This window comes from Asterias rubens, chromosome 12 (assembly GCF_902459465.1).
Source record: "Asterias rubens chromosome 12, eAstRub1.3, whole genome shotgun sequence".
Lineage (NCBI taxonomy): Eukaryota > Metazoa > Echinodermata > Asteroidea > Forcipulatida > Asteriidae > Asterias > Asterias rubens.
Window position 1 is genome coordinate 7235528 of NC_047073.1, and position 22138 is coordinate 7257665.

At 38.4% G+C, this 22138-nt stretch overlaps 1 protein-coding gene across 3 annotated transcripts in view; it reads left to right on the forward strand.

Annotated features, from left to right (window-relative positions):
- Positions 1–22138, forward strand: part of LOC117297450 — a 64330-nt gene that overhangs the window by 36446 nt on the left and 5746 nt on the right. The window contains exon 19 of one of the 3 annotated variants that reach the window (XM_033780493.1): positions 20606–20669. The exons of the other annotated variants lie outside the window; for them this stretch is intronic. Coding sequence (XP_033636384.1) covers positions 20606–20652 — 47 coding nt within the window. The 3' untranslated portion in view covers positions 20653–20669. Of the gene's footprint in view, positions 1–20605; positions 20670–22138 lie in introns of those variants that run through there. 3 annotated transcript variants of the gene reach the window in all.

The window sequence follows — 22138 nt, forward strand, 5'->3', positions numbered from 1 at the left end:
TCTTATTTTATTTGGGGTCAAATCTTATTTTATTTGGGGTTTTCTGTATTGAAATCTGAAATTTGTTTTAGTTTCATCATCTATAAATTCTTATCTACTAGAGATTTAATCGCTAGATTAAAGAAAATGGATAAAAAACAAAACCTTGGAAAAGCCCCCAATGTCTTTAGGGAAAATGTCTTTTGGGACAATGTCGCTCTACTAAACATGCCTGGCCACGACATGCCAAAACTGTAATGATACGTGAGACATTGAATATTAAGAGTACTGAAGCTGCAGTACCGGTATATCTTGTCGTAATCTCAGTGATGATTCAGACAGGAACACCTTCTCCTAATGTACTCTGATACTTGGCTCACGTCTTGACAGTAGGGGACAACTTTTGGCACTGACACAAGTTTTTGCTAACCCTTTCCCCTTCCTCCAAACCTTTTGGCACTGACAGACAGACAGTTTTGTTTTAGTTTTTCCCAGAACTGACTGTGGATACCAGTCAATCTGGGGCCTTTGAGGGCTTTAAAAGGTCAATTTGTGTCAGGCTTTGGAGGATCATTTGTGATCTCAGTCTTGTTTGGGTTTTTAAATTGTTATTTTATTTAAATTTTGTTCTTGTCTTGTTTCAAGGGTGTTTTGTTGGTGTTGTTTCTGTCAGGTTTTGAATTTGTTTGAATGTTCTACTGTATTATATTTTTTGTCATTGGCAGGGGGCTGGTTGTATACATCTTTTGATGAAAGTTGTTAAGGTTTTAAAAACCTTGACAACCCCTGTTCAGCTTGACAACCCCTGTTCACCTTGACAACCCCTGTTCACCTTGACAACCCCTGTTCACCTTGACAACCCCTGTTCACCTTGACAACCCCTGTTCACCTTGACAACCCCTGTTCACCTTGACAACCCCTGTTCACCTTGACAACCCCTGTTCACCTTGACAACCCCTGTTCACCTTGACAACCCCTGTTCACCTTGACAACCCCTGTTCACCTTGACAACCCCTGTTCACCTTGTATTCCTTACAAGTGTAAATGTCCAAATAAGATTTTAAGAAAAGCAATCGTTTTAAGCAATCTCCCTCCCCTTTCATCCAAAACTCCCTCCCAAGTATTAGGCCTATTTGACTGAGCAAATTACATTTAAAGACACTTGACACTATTGGTAACTGTCAAAGACCAGTCTTCTCACTTGGTGCATCTCAACATATACACAAAATAATAAACCTGTGAGAATTTGAACTTAATTGGTTGTCGAAGTTGCGAGATAATAATAGAAGAAAAAACACCCTTGTCACCTGAAGTTGTGTGCTTTCAGATGTTTGATTTCGGGACCTCAAATTCAAATTTTGAGGTATCAAAATCAAATTTGCAGGAAATTACTTCTTTCTCGAAAACTACTTCACTTCAGAGGGAGCCGTTTCTCACAATCTTTTATACTATCAACAACTCCCCAATACTCGTTACCAAGTAAGGTTTTCTGCTAATAATTGTTTTGCGTAATTACCAATAGTGTCCACTGCCTTTAACAGTATTATCAGTTTCATGAATCATCTATATATTGTTTGCTTCATCCAGACATATTTAGATATATCCGAATACATGTCGGATACGTGCTGTGCTATAACCACTCCTTCTACACCCAAAGGCAGCAACAAAGATTTAACCAAGTTCCTTTTGTAAATTTTCTTTTCGCACTGCCTTTAACTTCTGGGTAATCTTGGTGGTCTAGTGGTAAGTTTAGATGCTCTTGAATTGGCAAAGGTGGTTGGTTTGAATCCCACTCAAGTAGTATGCCATTGGATTTTGTTTAAAGGCACTGGACACTATTGGTAATTACTCAAAATAATTGTTAGCATAAAAACTTACTTGGTAACGAGCAATGGAGAGCTGTTGATGGTATAAAACATTGTGAGAAACTGCTCTCTTTAGTATCGTACTGTTCAGGTAGTTTTTTTTTAGAAAAAAGTCATTTCTCAGCTGAGGTCTCGAATTCAAGGCGTTTGAAAGCACACAACTTGTGCGATAAGGGTGTTTTTTCTTCCATTACTCTCTCGCAACTTTGACGACCATGTAAGTCCAAATTTTCACAGGTTTGTTATTTTATGCATATTGAGATACACCAAGTGAGAATACATGTACTGGTCTTTGACAATTGCCATAGAAGTGTCTAGTTCCTATAACAGGAATTTTGAAAGTATCATAAAAATACAAGCTTAAAATTACACATCAGTGTAAGGGTAATACCGAATGATATTCTTTTCATTGTTGTTGTCACTGTTTTGGTTTTCTTTCTTGCTTGTTTTTCTACATAGGCCTATGTTTTTACATATTTTATGTACATTTGAAATTTATCAGTCACTTTCTTGTTGAGATATATACATTATAGGGGGGAGTGGGGGACAAATATAATAATTATAAAATTTGGTATGATTAACCAGTTAAAGGCTTCCAACCGGAGCCAGACATATATTTGTTTCCTGCCTTAGCCCGAGGGGTAAGTCGGTTTGTTCCCCTTCTTTAGTTTCCGTTCATTAATTATTTGGCGGTGCCACACGCCTCCTGAAGAGTTTGTGCCACACGCAAGTTTACATGGTTTAGGGGGGAAGAACCAAATTTGTTCCCACATTTCAGGATGATACGTAGGAGGGTTGGGGGGGGGGGGGGACTCTTTGGCCTGGTTAATATCCCCTGCCTTCAATTCCAAACCAGGAAAGAAAAGTCAATTTGGACTTGTCGAATTTGTTTGAAGGATTCCAGCTTGACAGTGTAGATAGGGGGTGTTCTGGGCCTGGCCATGAGGGTTGCAATAGCCAGGTTTCTTATGTGTTGTCGCGTTGAAGGGGGGTTGGTGATTTAGAGGATACAAGGTGTACACCCTTGGCTAATCTAATGTACTCCATGCCCCATCTTGTGGAGTTGGCATTTGTTGTTCCTGTGCTGCTGCCATCTGTAGTTTAATGATCCGTCTGCACGAAGATTGCTACCTGTACAGTCTCCTGATGATGACTAGAGCAAATTAGACGAAACGTTGAGACCAATTCAAGAACTACATGTACGTGTAACTCCGTGGTAGTGCCGTTAAGTACTGGTAGTGCCGTTAAGTACGATCCTATGAGCTAAAGTAATAGTCCCAGCCAATTTTCTATACCTTCCGCCCGGGTAGTAGTTAAAAAGCAGGACAGTTCTGTTCAGAAATGAGAAGTCTCCCGAACATTAGATAAATCTACTCCGCAGCAGTAGAATATAGAGAGACAATTATCTTAAGAACAAACTCTACCTGGCATTTAGATACACACATGGTGTTACCGCAAACCAAATATTCTTTGATACCTCATGCATGCAATGTCACAAATCTTATAAACAGGACCTTTTCAATGTTTGCGTGTCTGTGATGAGGAGTTTGTTTTAAAAAAAAGGTTTGTACAGGATTGCTCGAGCTGACGTTCATTTTTGCGCTCAACCATACATGAAATAACAAACTTGTGAAATTTGGCTCGATCTGTTGTGTGAGTAAGGAGAAAATAGTGGAAAACTATGCACATTTATAGCATTAAATGTCCCTAATTTTTGTTAAATATTCAAAATCAGCTATGGGTTTAACAATTGTTTCTAAAAATGTCTAGCTTAATCTGATACGTGGGAGTCGGGACACAAATATGCAAAATTTTCAGCATGTAAACACATTGTCTTTAATTTTGGTTGTAACAACTGCAATCAGCTTATTACAGCTTTTGTTATAGGTTTCAGTTATAGTTTTCTTGAGTATAACTTCATTTCAGAGAAAAAAATATTTCACAGAAAAGAAAATATTTTTTCTTCATAACAAGTAAGCTATCAGACCAAAATTAAACAATGATTTCTTTATCCTTACCAACATGACAAATTCTGCCATTTCTGCCTTTTTGAGGGTCAATTCCTTTTTACATTTTGACTTCCAAATTTTCTCCCAAAGTAGTGGGCAGGATAGGCGTGTGTAGGAGCATTGCGCGTTGTGCAAAGGGTGTATAGTAATACCTGAAAGTTTGGTTATATATATCTTTCAGTTCCCAGCTGGCCCTCTTGCGCAAAACTAAAAAATTTATCCTGTAGAGTTAAGATATCCACATTACCATGAACGTAGAGACGCTATCCTCAACTTAAAGGAGCGTTACAGAATTGGTAAGAAACAAAAATCATGAAGATCACAGATTTACATACAACTTACACGGTCTAATGATGATGATAGTTGGAAACATCCCTTGAAATTTTTCTGTCCGAAGTGTCATATTGAGTGAGAAATAAATAATGTAACTCCGCATGAGGAGTTTATCGCTCAGTGAGCGTTTTATTCATTTTTTTTGGGGGGGGGGGCATCGATGCAATGCAAAATGTGCAATCTGTTTTTCACTATTTTCTCGTGACCCAGATGGCCGATCGATCTCAAATTTCTACTGGTTTGTCAGTTTATGTATATGGTGGATACCAGAAAGTGCTTACACTGCCAGCAACTGTTTTGTTATCAAAAACCAGTTCTGTAATGTTCCTTTAAAGGCAAACTAGTCCAACAGTAGAGTCTTGACTGCTGAATAAGAATCAACACTCTTTATCATTGTTGCCTACAGGAAAATCTCTATTAAGTTAACAGAACTTTTTATCTTTTTACTTGCAACCTTTCCTGGCACGGTTGCCAACCTACTTAAATTTGACCCTGGTCTCACATTTAAGAAGGGGTCTTTCTTTTGTTTGTAAAATCAGCTGTTGATGCAACGTTAACTTACCAGAGAACTGTTTGAAGAAGAGAATTAAAAATTCTCAGAAAAGTGGACAACCATATTAAAGGAGGAAGGAAATGAAGTCAAGTAATCCGTTTCTTATTTGTGTTAGGTTTAGTTTTGTTAAAGTTAAAATTAAAAAAAAGAGCACAGAAAGATTTTTTCTATATCAAGTTTAAAGAGGGGCTCCAACTCCACGATCAAATTCGTTTTTTTACCTAACCATTTTGCCATTAGATAATCAATTTTGGAAAAAAACATTATAAGTCTTAAACCGTTAAGATGCTAAAAAGAAATGCTACTATTTTAGAGCTTATAATGCAACTTTTGTCAAAATCTAATATGTTTGATGACATCACTTTTCGAGATGGTTTGTACATTTTTGCACAGAGAATTTTGAGGTAACTTTTTCATTTTTGATGACATTCATCAAAACAGCATTGAATTTGACCTTTAGACTGGCACAACAATTCCTCTTTGGGATGCATAGACCCAAGCTTTTGAGATGTTGGATGAAGTCATGTTTAAAGACACTGGACACTATTGTATTGGTAATTGTCAAAGACTAGTCTTCACAGTTGGTGTATCTCAACATATGCATAAAATAACAAACCTGTGAAAATTTGAGCTCAATCGGTCGTCAAAGTTGCGAGATGTTAATGAAAGAAAAAAACACCCTTGTCGCACCATGGTCACATGAAGTTGTGTGCTTTCAGATGCTTGATTTCGAGACCTCAAATTCTAAATCTGAGGTTTCGAAATCAAGATGGTGGAAATTACTTCTTTCTCGAAAACTACGTCACTTTAGAGGGAGCTGTTTCTCACAATGTTTTACTATCAACCTCTCCCCATTCCTCGTAAAATCGAGAAAGGTTTTATTATACTATATGTGTGTAACTATTTGGAGTAGTTACCAATAGTGTCCACTGCCTTTAAAATTTGGCTCTGAAAGAGTATCAAATAAAATGGCATTGTGCATCCTTTTACTTTGACGTTAGAGATCAATCCTTTTTTGTCCCTGCTTTCACAAGGTCCCTATCTATAGGACCATAAGTGCGTCACTAAACTCACTTTGACCCTGGGATCTTTGGGATTTTTTTCAAGTAAAAAACTTACACCACCCATCTGTACATCATAATGAAGAAGTCCTTGCCTCTGTTAAACCCTTGGGAGGAATGACCCAAGACAGGAAAACTCATTTGATGTTTTAATGTAAGTTTTCTGTAATATTTCAACCTAACTGGATATTTCAACATTGTTTTTCATAACTAATTCCCAGTAGATGACGGAAAAATTATGGTGTGCACATGGTCAGTGTAAATATTCTCCCCCAAGCTGTCATTATTAATTCATATTTCCCCTTGTTCGACAAAATATGTATCTGCAAATATGAAACAGTGTCAACCAGGGAACATGCGGTCTGTCAAGCTTAATAATTTTGCGAGCTTTGAGAGAAAAATTAAGTGTTTTATTATGACCTCACCACTTAGATTTTATTAAGAAATGTGTTGCGATAATGTAAACAGTGGTCATCGGACATCAAGTTAAATTATGCGTAATTACCAATGAGAAGGTCCAAGCAGTATTGGGACATTGTCCAGTGAGCTACTTTGGCCAGTGGGCCAAGGATGGATCCCTGAGGGACTCCCATTGATAATGAAAAGAATTAATAGTGGTTTGCCAGCATTTGGGTCCCTGTACAGGCTGCTTCTTATTAAGAGACTAGGGCAAGGGTGTGTTCATTAAAGTCACCTTCACATTAGATTAATATACAACCAAGACTAGGGGTAATACATTCTAATGAGTAAAACATACCAGTGTCCGCACTTGGATTATTTGACAATTAGGTAATCTAAACAAACTGAGTGAAATAAGAACTCATGAGGGCACTGCACTAGTGACCATTAATGTGACAAAAAACATGACCTAACTAAATGTAAACAATAGTTGCAGAGAAGTGAGTCAAATAAAAGTAACCATTTCTGGTTCTCGTTGTCAGGTACATTATTGTTAAAGACAGTGGACACTTTTGGTAATTGTCAAAGACCAGTCTTCTCACTTGGTGTACGTGTATCTCAACATATACATAAAATAACCAACCAGTGAAAATTTGAGCCCAATCGGTCGTCGAAGTTGTTAGATAATAATGAAAAAAAAAACACCCTTATCACACGAAGTTGTGTGCTTTCAGATGCTTGATTTCGAGACCTCAAAATCTAAACTTGAGGTCTCAAAATCAAATTCGTGGAAAATTACTTCTTTCTCAAAAGCTACGTCACTTCAGAGGGAGCCGTTTCTCACAATGTTTTAGACCATCAACCTCTCCCCATTACTCGTTACTAAATAAGGTTTGATGCTAATAATTATTTTGTGTAATTACCAATAGTGTCCACTGCCTTTAAGTTCCAAGCCCTTTGCTGGTTTGAATTTTCAAAAGTTTAAAATTACTGCAAATACTTACTTGAGCTTTTATTTTTTCAAAGGACAAGATTTGCAATGACCCTATACATGTATACAATGTAGCCAAATATCTTTCTCATGAAATACTCTGACTGTGTGCCAAATTCCATGCTAAGTAGCATTAAAAGTTTAAAGGATTTGGGTACCTTTTCAAAATGTCCATAGATTTACATTAAACTTACAGGGTTTGAAGATAATGATAGTGGAAAACTTCCCTGAAAATATTACTTACTGAGGTGCGGTAGTTTTTGAGAAATGAGTAAAACAATGTCATGAATATACGTTTGTAAATGATTAAAATAATTTTCGTCTCATGAGAAGAAAATTATTTTCATGACATTGTTTTACTCATTTCCCCAAAACTACAGCACCTCAGCACGTAATATTTTCAGGGAAGCTTTCTGCTATCATTATCTTCAAACCGTGTAAGTTTAGTGTAAATCTGTGGACAATGCGCTTTTTGTTCTACAAAAGTTACATAGATCCTTTAACCCAGAATGTTTTATTGGTGTTACCAGCTGTGACAATGTACGCAGGATTGGAACTGCCTCTAGCTACCAGGCAATCTCTGTAATTTATCGGTAATATATCAGCTCTTGAATGGCACAGCTATGTAGGTCCTGGCTTTGAATCCTACCCGAGGAAACATGGCTGTGGATTTTGTTTTTCACAAGCAATGTTTCCAGCATGCTCGTATCCTTGGGTTGGGACACACTTCAGAGTCAACGACAAATTCACCAGCTAACAACACTTGATAAGATGATCAATGGTTTAATCAAAGCCGACCAAAGCCACATTTTAGAATAAAAACCGCAGACGGCAAGAAAAGGCAATGCCAATCAGTTCAAAATACCCAGCATCTCATCTACCATTTACGAACAATCTTTTTTACCAAGAACTCTGAAATTATGGAATAATCTGCAATACAACAATCCCTCATAGATTCCCAATACCACCAAATCTTCAAAAGCAATTGCATTCATAATATAGGCCTAAACAGAAACAACCAAAAAGTGAATTAGACAACGTTCTCCTGACCTCCTCCTACACCAAGTAACAAGTACCAAGCACAGGGATCGGGAAAGTACAATACATGTGTTAAAACCAAATTACATTCCATCCAGCTTTTGAGCCATGTTTTTAAATTCATTAGCTCGCTACTTAAAAAACACGGATTACCTTCTCAGCTCTGACTTTAGCAACTTGATATTTCAACCGGCAGCTCCCTGTTCTGCAGATTGGCATTCTAGGAAATTTAATTGTCAAGCCAAGTGTTTCTAAGGGGTGAATGATTCGGGATTGATGTTAGTTTATTTGTAGCCAGGACGGTGGGGAGGGTTAGGAGGTGCCTACCCCTGTAATTAAACAAGAAGTTGTTGGGATTTGCAGAGGGGGTCATAGATTAAGTTTAAGGATATGATATGTCATGAAGCGCTATTTTGTCGAGAGGGTGGATTTGAGATGTGACGCTTTGGTTGAAATGGTAAAGGTCGGGTTAGAATGCCAACAGGGGGAACGTACGGACATCAATGGTGTAACTGTGCATCAGTTGTAAGAACTGGATTATGAGACTGATTAATTTACTGTAGTAATAATAGTTGACATTTGTTTATAGGTGCTGGTTTGACGCTCATTACGCTTGCTGGTTGTGACACTTGTATTTTTACACTTGTTGTAGCGGGCTTGTATAGACTGTTACATAGGATGTTGAAATGCCTTATATCCAGCACACAGAGCTGGATGAAAGCAATGGTCAAGTGCACTGGACTCAAGCTCTTGTGTTTCTGATCAACAGGGTGTAGGTTCGAGTCCAGGTCTGAACACTTGTCTCATTAACCAAGATGTTTTAAACCATTATTGCTTCGTCTTTTGGATGAGATGTAAAGCTGCTGGTCCTGTGTGGTGTGTAATGCATGTAAAATAGCCCTCTTTTCACAAAGATAGTCCTAACTTAGGACTAGTACTAATATTCTTTAGGAGCTATTGAAAACTTAAAGGCACGGGACACTATTGGCAATTACTCAAAATAATTATAAGCATAAAACCTTATTTGGTAATGAGTAATGGGGAGAGATTGATAGTATAAAACAATCTGAAGTGACCTAGTTTGAGAAATAAGTAATTTTCCACGAATTTGATTTTGAGACCTCAGAATTAGATTTTGTGGTCTCGAAATCGACCATCTGAAAGCACACAACTTTGTGTGACAAGGGTGTTTTTTCTTTCATAGTTATCTCGCAACTTTGACTACCAAATGAGGTCAACATTTTCACAGGTTTGTTATTTTATGCATATATGTTTAGATACACAAAGTGAGAAGACTGGTCTTTGACAATAACCGATATTGTCCTGTATCTTTAAGTCCTACATGTAAGTTAGGACGAGTACAATAACTCTTAAAACTGTTGTGCCTGTCAAAAGGTCAAATTCAATACCATTTTTTATTGAATATCATTAAAATTCAGGAAACATCTAGAAATTCTCTTAACAAAAATGTAAAACCATTTGTTTTGAAATGTGATGGATTTTCACAAAAGTTGCATTTGAAAATAATCAAACACAGTGGCAGTTTAAAACATTTTAACTAAAAGGGAATGTAGGGCCTATACGTTCAGTAATTATTCTAATAAAAGGTTTTGGTTATCAGCCTGCAGCAGCTTTAGTTAGAAAAAAGTTTATTGAGAAACCTTTCACTTCAAAGTAATGCAGTTATGGAAATAAATATTAGTTTTTATGCCCCAAAATTGGAATCTGAGAAGCGTTACTTAGACAGAAACGCTTCTCTAAAGTAAAATTAACTGTAGGGTTGAAACAAACAATTGGTTCTAATTACCAATGTACCGTATGGATTAACCCCTTTTTGCTATGAAAGTCGCCATCTTGTAGGTCAAACCATATGTACGCGCGTCTAAACGCGCACATCAATGGAGCACACAACACGCAGCATTCCTGTTTTGATTTCTACCACACATGCCTTACACAACCACGCATCACGTTATAAGGCAGATAATTGAACGGTGACGTCATATTCAAAACGGTCTATTGTTTACATCCCCTTTAAGGTTTGAGAATTGTGATTTTATTTTTCAGCGTCAAAAGAACTCTGTGTATTTGGAATACATGTATGAGTCAATCACAAAACTGAACAGTTGAAACACAACCCCATAGTTGGGATTCGCTCAATGTACATGTATGTCTCCTGCATTATTTGCCTTGGCAGGCCATCACCGTGTCATCACTATTATGACAAGTGGCATTCCTCATCTCTCACAGGAAGCCAATAGTTCAGAATCAACTCAGCTCTCCTGTCTTCAAGACCCCCTTGCTACTTAAAGGCACTGGACACATTTGGTAACTGTCAAAGACCAGTATTCTCAATTGGTGTATCCCAACACATGCATGAAATAATAGTCTGTGAATATTTGGACTCAATTGGTCGTTGAAGTTGCGAGAGAATAATAGAAGAAAAACGCCCTTGTTGCACAAATTTGTGTGCTTTCAGATGCATAATAAAAGGCTTCAGGCCTGAAGTTTTTTAATATTTGAGTGAGAAATTACTTCTTTCTCAAAAACTACGCTATTTCAGAGAGAGCCGCTTCTCACAATGTTTTATACCATCAACAGCTCTCCTACCAAGTTTTTTATGGTTACAATGATTTTGAGTAATTACGTACCAATGGTTATCCAGTGCCTTTAAAGTGGCCTCTATCTTGTACTTCCCAACGTTCCCAGACGTGGAAATGAACTTTAAAAGTAGTTTCATGTCAGGACTGCCTTTTTTTTAATGGAGCATGTTTGCGGTTGATCTGCTTGTGTAAAGTGTTTATGCTCCCAATTTCCTGAATTTAGTTACGGAGGGGTAGTGACTTGGCATATATGCCCAACAGCCATATCCCCTGCTCTGGGGTTGTTCTTGCAGCCATGTAGATCTAAGATGGTAAACATGACTCTGCATTACATGGTCTGCACATGTACAGGTAGGCTGCATGACTTTATGTAGGTTACAACTTACAAACATGTTGGTTGCCCCTTCAACCCTCTTCTTCTTTCAGGTGTGTGATTTCTCAGCATTTTTCCTGATTTCATGTATTTCAAAATATGTTTGTTCTCAAATTTTCTTAAAAGAAGTAAAACAGTCACCAAAGGTAGAAACAAGTATAATACATGTTTCATCCAAGCCTTTTGAGATTGAAGTCTGCTAATCAAAATATATTGGAAATACTACGTATGCTGTAATTCTGTGATTAATAACAAGTTTTTTTCTAATGGCATGCTCGATAAATCGATAGTGTAATGGTGTTGAGTGTTGTGGCCATGAGCTATACTGCATTGGACTCAAGTTCAGATGGTTAAACCATGGGAGTGTGTGTTCGATTCCCAACCAAAACACTTGTATTCCAGAGCAAGGCAATTAACGTGATTAAGCATAATTGTTTCTCTTGACCCAGGTGTATAAATATGATCTGAGAGGCCATGACACAGTGTTGGAATAACCCCTCAGTGCTAATTTAAACAACTTTGGTTGTATGCTCCACAGGGAGATGAGAAAGTTAGATGAATGGTCTAAGTATGACCGGGGTCTAAGTATGATGAAGGGTAATAATGTGCTGAAGCAGCTTGTTGTAGCTACGTAGGTTAGTAGGATAATAACCAAGTATAACATCTGCTCTCGGGGTAATATACATGTAATGTAATCCATTCCAAGAATATTTCTGTGGATTTTTTTCTCAGACATGTCAGATGGGGTATTATGTACAGTGCTTATTACACAACGGTATAGTAAAATTGGTCAAACCATAATCCAAGGTGTAAGCTAATACTAGATCTATTCAATCAGTTTTTCAACTATTATTCCATATTTGATGCACTAAACTGTCAGTAGAATCCAAGTCGACTGGATAGCTTGTGAGCATAAAAACTTGCTATTTATAAGCACAGTTAAATTGTGATTAATAGAAACTGGTTACCAGCCTAAATTTTATCAAAGTTTGCATTGTTGCAATATGTGCCCACTTTGTTTTTTGCATTGTAAAGAAGTTTGCTGAGCAGTATTTTCTGCTGTTTGAAGTTGCGTGGTAGAAAAACCCCTCTTGCATCATTCCACATAATTTCCAATGAGATCATACACCTGTAATGTTCCCCCTGTATAATCCTTTGCAACCATGCCAGGAACTCTTACAGAGCCACGTGGGTTCAGGTGAAGTAGAACACAGCCGTTCACAATTTCCTCTCTCTACGAAACTCCAGTGTTTGATACTGATAAAGAATATTGGGGAGGCCCAAGTTGTGACTACATTGCTTATTCATTGGGTAGCGATACTGTTACAGTTTTAAATAATGTATACCCGCTGTATAAAGTAATTATACCCGCTGCTAACACATAGGATTCGAACTGCCTCTAGCCACCGGCCTAGCTCTGTTGTCTAGTGGTAAGACTAGCAATGCAAAGGTTGGTGGTTCATTGAGTAGTGACTGTTACAGTCTAAAGTAATGAATAAGTCATTATACCCGCTGCTAAAATAGTATAGGATTCAAACTGCCTAGGGCTAGCTTCGTGGTGTGGTGTTAAGACAACTGCTCTAGCAATGCAAAGGTTGGTGTTTCGAATCCCACCGAGTGATTAACCTACAAAGTTTTTTATTGCAGAACTCTGGAAAGTACTGAGTTTACAATGCATAATATATGTTGGTCTAAGGGTTAACACGAATTATGTTCTTTATCCACAATGCAAAATTTACAATATAAAGATGCTATGTCAGATTTTTTGGCCGATTTGACCCAAAAATCTTGATTTAAAATTCAATAGGTATTTTGATGGGGGTTGAGAAAGTTACAAGCTTTCATTTGAGCCATTGCTCGAAAAAGTCGCTAATTATTTGTAGCAGTGAAACAAAGTGCTCTAATTTAGTTTTTGTCGGGATCCCGACAATATATCACGTGACCAATTCTTACATGTTTTATAAGAAACGTTTTAAATTTTTGTGATGGTTCCTGACCATTAAAAGTAAAAGTTAAACAGTTATACAAGGTGTAATTGACAATTGTAGACTTTTGTGTGCACCTCTACACCTCTCTTTTTGCTCAATTTCAAAAATTTCAATAATAGTTGAGAAAACAGCAAAGAAACTGTAACGGTATTGCCATCAAGACTGTCCAATCCATCCACGTTTTCCGAAGTGATACTCTGGGGGGGGGGGGGGGGGGGCTAACACCGCAGTTTTTTGGGGGATGTACATTAATAACCCCTGGGTTCACATTGTGTGCCATTGGAATGTGTCATTCAAACCGAAGACATAACAAAAAGGGACAATGGGTCCTTTAATGCTGTCAAAAAAAGGAAAACAATTGCAATTAATGTTATTTTACAGTTGTTGGGTTTGGTGGGCGGGTTGATGAGGGGGGGGGGGGATATGTAGCAATGAAGGAGGTACATGTATGACCCCTCATCACATCTCAAAAGTTTGTGCATACCCCCAGAGGTACAAATAACTTTATCGATAAAAACAGCAAGTGCCACATGGTGATGACAAGCATTACATGTTCTTAATATCCCCTAAAGCTTTTTGGATTAATTTTCTGGCGGAATGAGAAAAGTCACTTCTATAATGACTCATTTCCAGCTCTTCAGTCGTTCCTGTTTTTCCGATGAAATTTCTACCTGTGAGTATCCTGTTTCAGGAACGGTGCTCCCCAACATCAAAAATGATTATTTTGACGGACGTCCTTATCAACCAGCAAAGGCAAGTCAGATGATCAAGCAGTTAATATGGGGACAACAGGTGCCGAGTCCATCTTTTTTCTATCATGGGTAGGGATGACACTTTGATTTTTGACTAGATGAGAAAATTCTGACTTTTGTCTGAATTCGAACTTTGTAAAGTCTGCCTGGTAAAACAAAAAATATTGTATTTTTCTCCAACTAAATAAGTCATGCTGTTTCATCTACTTCTCTAGCACTGAGGATACTGTTCATAAAGGTCCTTGGAATCTGTAAGCTCAAGGGGTTATTGAAAGTGGAAATGCCATCAATCCGATGTATATGCCTACCTCCTAATACCAGTTTCAGACTTTTTTTTGTCAGCAATGACTCTCATCCCAGGGCTGTCGGGGTAATGACCAATCATTGACTACTGTACTAGTGAAATCTTTTTGTATTAGAAAATTGTGTGAGAATTGCATACACAATCATAGATACTGTACATGTACTGTACATAGTCACAGGTCACTCTGGTCTAGTGGTTAGACTGCAGGACTTAAAGGCAGTGGACACTATTGGTAATTACTCAAAATAATTATTAGCATTAAACCTTTCTTGATTTCTAGTAATGGGGAGAGGTTGATGGTATAAAACATGTGGAGAAACTGCTCCCAAGTTATTGTGTATGATGAATTTACTGTGGGAATCGATACACATCGGTGTTTATCCATGTGTGTTTGTGTGATGTACCTAGGTCACTGTGGTCCCAGTGATTAGACTGCAAGACTTGCAATCACAAGGTTGTGGGTTCGAATCCTACTAAGCTAACGGCTGATTTCACAATGACTAGAATAAGTGTTGTCTACATGTAGGTACTGAATCTCACTCTTTTGATTTGTGTAATTCATAATTATAGACGTTGAACCAAGTTTGTAATGAGAGAGATAGGCTGTTGCCATCTTGGCGTTCATATCCCCTGTAGGAGTTAGCCAAGTTCTCTTGATGGAAAGATCATCTGAACACAGCATTCATGTACTATGATCTTAATTATGTTAGGGAGCAAGATCCAACCTCTCCCACTGTACAATGTCGGTCTGTAGACGTGCTCTCTCTTTTCTACAGATATTTTCATGGTAAATTTTCCACCAGTGTATCCGACCTGGTTCCTCCTATCATATATGCATCAGGATGATTGAACATAAAACCGGGCTTTCTGCATCTTCTCACTCATATACTATTTCTGTTCTGAGGTGTAGCAAAGCGTTATTCCAACAGCTTTTTTTACATACTGCATTGCCTGGTGCATGTTTCCCTCCGTCCTACATTCTAGACTAATCAGTTCCCCAGACTTATTTTTATCTTAAATATTTTTGGTTCTTGTAGCCCCACACCAAGAGTGGCTTCTAACTTGCATAAATAAATAAAACAGTTAACAAGTACAACATACATGTAGTATGGCATTTAATTGTGTCTTTGATGTTTTGAGCACAGAAATTTGTCACACAGTCAGAGTTGTCATGAGAAAGCAATTTGGCTTAATAGGGCCATTGCAAGTTTGTCCATTGCAATTGCATCAATTTTGAAATGGCATATTAAGAGGGGCTTGTTGAAGAGAAATGCAAACGAAAACTAAATAATAGGAGACTTTCTGGGATGATAGGTGGCAGCAGACTTACCGGTAAAGCCATTGTTCTCAGAATATGCGCATGTTCAAACTATGCAAACAGTTGAAATTTACCCGGTAAGTCTGCTACCACCTAGCATTGGAAAGTCTCCCATTTGTCAGAAGTGCACCCTTAGAAATAAATGGTGCACCCCTCGTGTCCCCCTAAAATGACACCCTTGTTTTTTGGCTGACTGTAGTGCTTCAAGAAACCCTATTTTGAAGAGTTGTTGCCCTGTGGTACTGCAGTAGGGAACATCTGTACACTAGTGGTGAGCTGATGCCACATTTCAGACCTATTATATGGTTAATACTTTGTATCTTTGGAAAGTTGTTGAATCAAACTTCCTGAATCCTTTCCAAGTTTTCAAGCCAAGTCTTCTTTCAAAAATGTTTGCAAGCAGCTGTTTAAGATTTTAGCGTGAACTCTAAAGCCGCTTAGTGTTTACAACCAAGTATAAAATGTTCACTCACAATGTATGTTGACAAACGCTTCCAACATTATGCGGAAACTTTCCATTCCAGAAAAGTTTGCAAAAGCGTCAACTTTTTTACAATGAACACAAGTTTTCCTTTTGTGTCACCGGGACCAGCATTGGATCTCTCAACGACAACAAAAAAACAAATAACAAAAAGCAGCCGGCCATTTTATTAGATGTCTGCGGGACAGGTATGAGTGTTCTTCCGAGTGAGAAACTGTTTAGCCTGCAGGTGTCTGGAGCTGCTAAAGTAGCTGTCATCCTCACACTGTTGACTGATATTTGTATTTAGGGGAAATTACCTCTTTTATCGGACTCAACTTCAACCTGTTATTAAGGTGGATGGGGGATACACTGAGACTTTTTTTTCTTCCTTAAGAATAAAATTTGTAGTATTTGTTGTTTGTGAGTTGAAAGCCATTTTTTTATTTTGCCTACATGTGCCGTTTAGATGTAGGCCTACATGTACATGTACGTAGGCGTGTGATTTTTCAGGATGTTTCCATAATCCAGCCTATTCAGGAGAAACTCGACATCTACCAGTTTGCATACCAGCCCAATAAATCAGTCCAGGATGCTGTTCTGAGTTTCACGCACGAAATTTACCAACATTTGGACAAACAGCAGTGCTATGCAAGGGCTCTGTTTATTGACTTCTCAACGGCTTTCAACACGATACAACCAACTTTGTTACTGGAGAAACTCAAACACTTAGGCGTAAAACCATCTTTAATTCTCTGGATAAGGGACTTTCTCTCAGCAAGAGTCCAAAAGGTTAAAGTCAACAACATTCTTTCAGACCCTATAGTTTGTAACACTGGTTCACCTCAGGGCTGTGTCATTTCACCCATATTGTTTATCATTTACACAAATGAATGTACATCCAACCTCAGTTCAGTGAAAATGGTGCAAACGAAAATGCTTTACGCTGGAATGTTGTTCTCCCTTCAGTATCAAAACTGCAGTCTTTTTGTTTTCGAATTTAAAGCCATTTGTATCGACCTTCATTTGTAACTTTTGTGCCATTTTGATGTAGGCATGTAGTTTCTCAAGTATTTCCCCTTAATTCAGGATTTTGTTAAAAAGAAAGTGATGTAAACAGAAACCATTTTTCTCTTTAAATGGATTAGCGCCTTTATATCCAATTGGACATTAGAAAATGTGTTTCATATGAGGCTACTTGTCGCTGATGGAGAAAAAAATACCAAGTGTAGAAAGAGATAATCTTCATTGCTTGAGTCTAAACCAGCGAATATTTAACACTGACCATCTGTGCCTGTGACTTCATGTTAACCACAAAAAAAGACATTCAGAGAAATGACGTGTCACTTTTGTCTTGTTATTTGAGAAGAACAGCCGCTTAATAGACTTGGCCAAGCTGTGTGACATGATTACTGTTTACCTAGATTTCAATACCAATACCAAGTCCAATATTAGATTTAATGAAGAATAATTGAAGATAGACTTGATACACTTGGGGTGCTTGATTTGAAAACCTTCACACAAGGCAGTTTAGCATGGGTTCCTTGATAAATTGGAACAAGGTTGTACAATTGTGTGTACCTTGTGTGAAAGGCCAACTATTTTTGTAGTGTCCAAGGCCCCTTGTAAAATCTTGTCCAACATTGGTTGATGTGAGAGTGGCGCTGTTCAGCCTGTGTCCAAATTAGCTTTTGACAAAAATGGCGCTTGAAAGGTATCAAACACACAGTGGCAATGTATACTGTTTGTTCCCAAATTGTCATGTTGACTTCATCTATTGGAAAATAAGTTGATCACAAAAACTGTATATGACCATGAAGCATCAAGATTCTGTACTTGAGCTAATGTGGTTTAGAGACTTCTAGGTCCACCCTATTTTGTATAAGGACTTGATCTACATGTGTATTTGTGGGAAAAAACTAAACTTGACCATGGAGCCCCTCTCTATTAGGAGTGTTTATAAATTGAATATTCTGTACTTTGAATATTCTGTACCCCCCCCCCCATTTTCATAAGGATTTATCTGTTAAGAGAACTGTAATGGACTGTGGAGCCCCCTCTTTAGGAGTGTTTACCAAGCCCCCCCCCCCCCCCGAGCCCCCCCCCCCCCCCCATCCTGCACTGACCATTTCCAGCTCACTTCCTAAGAAGAACCATGGTGGTCTGGACTTCATCATGAAACTTGTCATTTTTTATCCTTTGTGGAGACGTCAGAGTTCCTCCTATAATCCCAACCTCGATTTACCCTCAGGGTTTTTTACAATTTTCCTCAGATTGTCGTAAATTTTTTTGAAAAAGGAAATTACCTTGGCGATGACAGCCTGGTTTAATTGATGCATGTCCAATGAGGTCATTCTGGTAATCTGTCTCCAAAAAATGGGACGTTATGCAATGATGCTTTCCTTTTTAAAAATTCAGAGGTCATCAGTAAGGTGGAGAAGACATTATTTGGATGCTGGTCGTGTAATAAATCACTTTAGAAAAAAGTCAGATTTTGGATGCATAGTTGTTGTCCTATTGAAAGGACTTGATGATGTAATGGCCTGGGTTCATTCACTATTAGTTACAACTCAAGAAAGTTAATACTGGGTTCAAGGATGAGATTGTTCAGACTTTTGGCTGAATTCAGACTTTTTATGTTGGCCTGGTGAGGGAATCAGACATTATTTTTCTCCAAAAATAAAGAAATCCTGCTCATTGGTCTACTTCTCTAGTGCTTTGGATACTGTTTCCAAAAAGCTCCTTGAAATCGATAACCCCAGGGGTTACCAAACTGTACAAATAACATTATTTCAACGTACCCTTGAATTTGTATCCAAGTTTCAGACTTTTTCGTTAGTAATGACTCTCACTACTGTGGTTTATTAAACACACTTTATCGCACCCCCATTCCAAAATTGAGAATACTGAGCAATTTGATACGTTTTTTAGTATGGCATGTCGTGGCCTAGCAGTCAAGTGAACTGGACTCAAGCTCTTGTGTTTCTGATCAGCAGAGTGTTGGTTCGAGCAAGTCCCAGTCATGAAACCTAGCAGTCAAGTGAACTGGACTCAAGCTCTTGTGTTTCTGATCAGCAGAGTGTTGGTTCGAGCAAGTCCCAGTCATGAAACCTAGCAGTCAAGTGAACTGGACTCAAGCTCTTGTGTTTCTGATCAGCAGAGTGTTGGTTCGAGCAAGTCCCAGTCATGAAACCTAGCAGTCAAGTGAACTGGACTCAAGCTCTTGTGTTTCTGATCAGCAGAGTGTTGGTTCGAGCAAGTCCCAGTCATGAAACCTGTGTCCCTTTAATACAGTGCTTTAAGCTTCAACTTCAAAGCCCTTCTTCAAATTTCATAGATTGCTTTTGTTGAAAAAAAAAGTTCAAGAAAAACAGTTTTATTATAGGCCTACTTGTGGGCCTACATGTACATACATGTACATACATGTACATACATGTACTATGTACTGCTGAAGAGCAATGAACGGATGAATGCTCATAAAGTGTTCTTTATTGGTCCCTGAGGTAGAGTCAGTACCAATCAATCAATCAATCAAAATAATAATTTATTTAGCACTGGTACTCATAAGTATGTTCAAAGGAACTTCAACAATGAGGGTCAAAAGTTTGATTGGGAACAAGGGGTGCACCATCCTGCTGCCAACTAAAACTGTTGTTTCCATTTGAGTATACAAATACGTAAAATACATTGTCGGCATGTAAATGAAATAAATAAGGGAATAAAAGGGTAGCGACAAGTTCTTGCTGGGCCATTTAAATAAGGCAGGGTCGTTGCCGTGTGGTAAAGGCACGAGCCGAAGGCTTCGGCTCGGGCCTTTATGGCACGGCAACGACGCTGCAAGGTTTTAAACGGCCATTTAAGAACGATTCACTACTCTTTTATTCCCATTCATAAATGCCTTTTTGGTTTAAAGGCGTGATAAAGTTAGAAACTGTGTAAAACTTATCTGTTTCCGACATGCTTTCCAAGAGCTCTGTACATCTGTGTGTTGCATGGTTATGACTGAGACGCCTATTTACGACAGTCTCCGGATTCGTTCGTGCGCGTGTAGTCTTGGTGCAAGACGTTCTCGTTTTCCTTTCACACACAGCGCGGCCAACTCACCAACAGCACCTGCATCGTCTGTTACAAGAAACGCCTTGTACTAACCTGTTATAAACAGAGTCCAGCTGGTCATTATCAACCGTTTAAACACTCCCACGTGACGCCCTCTCCACCAATAGGCATAGCGAAACTGTCTGAGGTTTTTCATGAATTTAGGTTTAAACAATGAAACTATCACATTAACCCCCCCCCCCCCCCAATTCAATTAGATTCAAATAACGTTTTTTTTAGAACCCAAAACAAATGAATACATGGGCAAGTTTTTAAAAATGTAAAACTTTACTCTGGCAATTTTTAAACTCCAAGTTTTTTTTATGGGGTGGGGCACTTAATGCAAAACCAATCAGTACATGTACCAGCTTATGAAAATAATGTTCAAATTTACTCTGGTAATTTTTAAACTCAAAAGTCTAGGTGGGGTGGGGCACACACATCAACTTGTGGTTTGATTTAAGATGTTCTGTTTGTCTTCTAATAGATCTTTATGAAGACATCTATTTGAAAGGAAGTCAAATTAACTCCTGAGAGTACACAAGAGTCCTGAAGGATTTTTGGCCTTAACCATGCAGTAGACAGTAGTCGTAATTTGCTCGACTCTTCTGTGATCCTCAAGTTAAGTTTATTCTAGAGCTGTAGGGTTAAAATAACAATGTTTATAATCCCCTTAATGAGATACAGTGCAATGAGATTATTGGATTATGTAAGTGTAGAATTGTTTTGAGTGAGCTTCTGTTATTGGCATTAGTTGTAATCCTCGAAGGGAAGGTGTTCGTTTAGTAATAACTCTTAAAATTAATAGCAATAAAAAGTTATGTGTTTTCAATATAGAAAAGCATTTTGAGAACCACTCACTTTGAAGTATTGTGATAAATATGGAAACAGACATCAGTTTTTAAACCCCCCAAACTTCAATCTGAGAAAGAATACCTTCAGATCCGTTTCTCAGATTGTGTATCCCAATTCTTGATTGTTCTTCCTGCGTGGACAAAACCACTCTGGATTTTTGGCGATATCTCAACATTTCATAACTTACTTGCCCCACCCACCTGCAATTGCCCCACCCACCTGCAATTGTCCCATTTACTATGAAGGATCACAGTAAGCACCCATGACCACTAACTGATCATTGATCAAGTCACTGAACTCATTGGCCCTTCAACTCAGTTGATCGAGAGTTCTGAAACCTTATCAGCTCTCAACCCTGATTGGTCCATACATCAAAACGGCGTGAGACTAGTAGAAGTCCAGGCTTTTTCATCAGGATATCAGGTTTCTATTTTGGCGCTTCTTGTCTACTCATTCGGGAGTGCTGATATATCGTTTTCCTGCAGGTTCCCCCAGGTGTGTTTGATTGCATTGAGTCTCTCAATGCATCCTTGTGTGTCCCGAGTGCGCTGACCTTGTTTTACCTGGCTTGTTTTACCTCGGTCATGACTAGGGACACCCCCCTCCAGAGGGAGTAGGATCATTGAGGTGGGTGGGTAGAGGGCAGGGGTGTAAAATTTATGAGAGGGGAACGTTGCTCATGTACACTGGACTTTTTACTCTGGTTAGAACAGTACTATACTAAGTATCGATCATGACTACTGAATTTCAGAGCTATGATCACAACTCTGATATTCAATAATCATTTCAACTTATTTTTTTGTCCACTGGCACCTGGTCGACTTGGTACCTAGTCGAGTGGGGTATTCAATATGATACATACTGATCTTTTGTCCACTGGCACTGGGTACTGAGTTGTGGGTACCCAGTTGACATGTAGTTGAGCGGATAGATCGTATTGAATATGACGTCACCGTTCAGAAATTTGCTCTACAAGATGGTGTCTGCGCGGGTTTGCTTGTGTGTGCGTGCTTGTGTCATAGAAATCAAATTGGGAACGCTGCGTGCTGCGTGTTTCTTTGATATACGTGTCAAGAACGCATACAAGATGGCAACTTTCATAGCAGCTAAGGGGTTATTCAATCTTTCCAATAACATGATCGATACCCTTGATCTTTAGTCCACC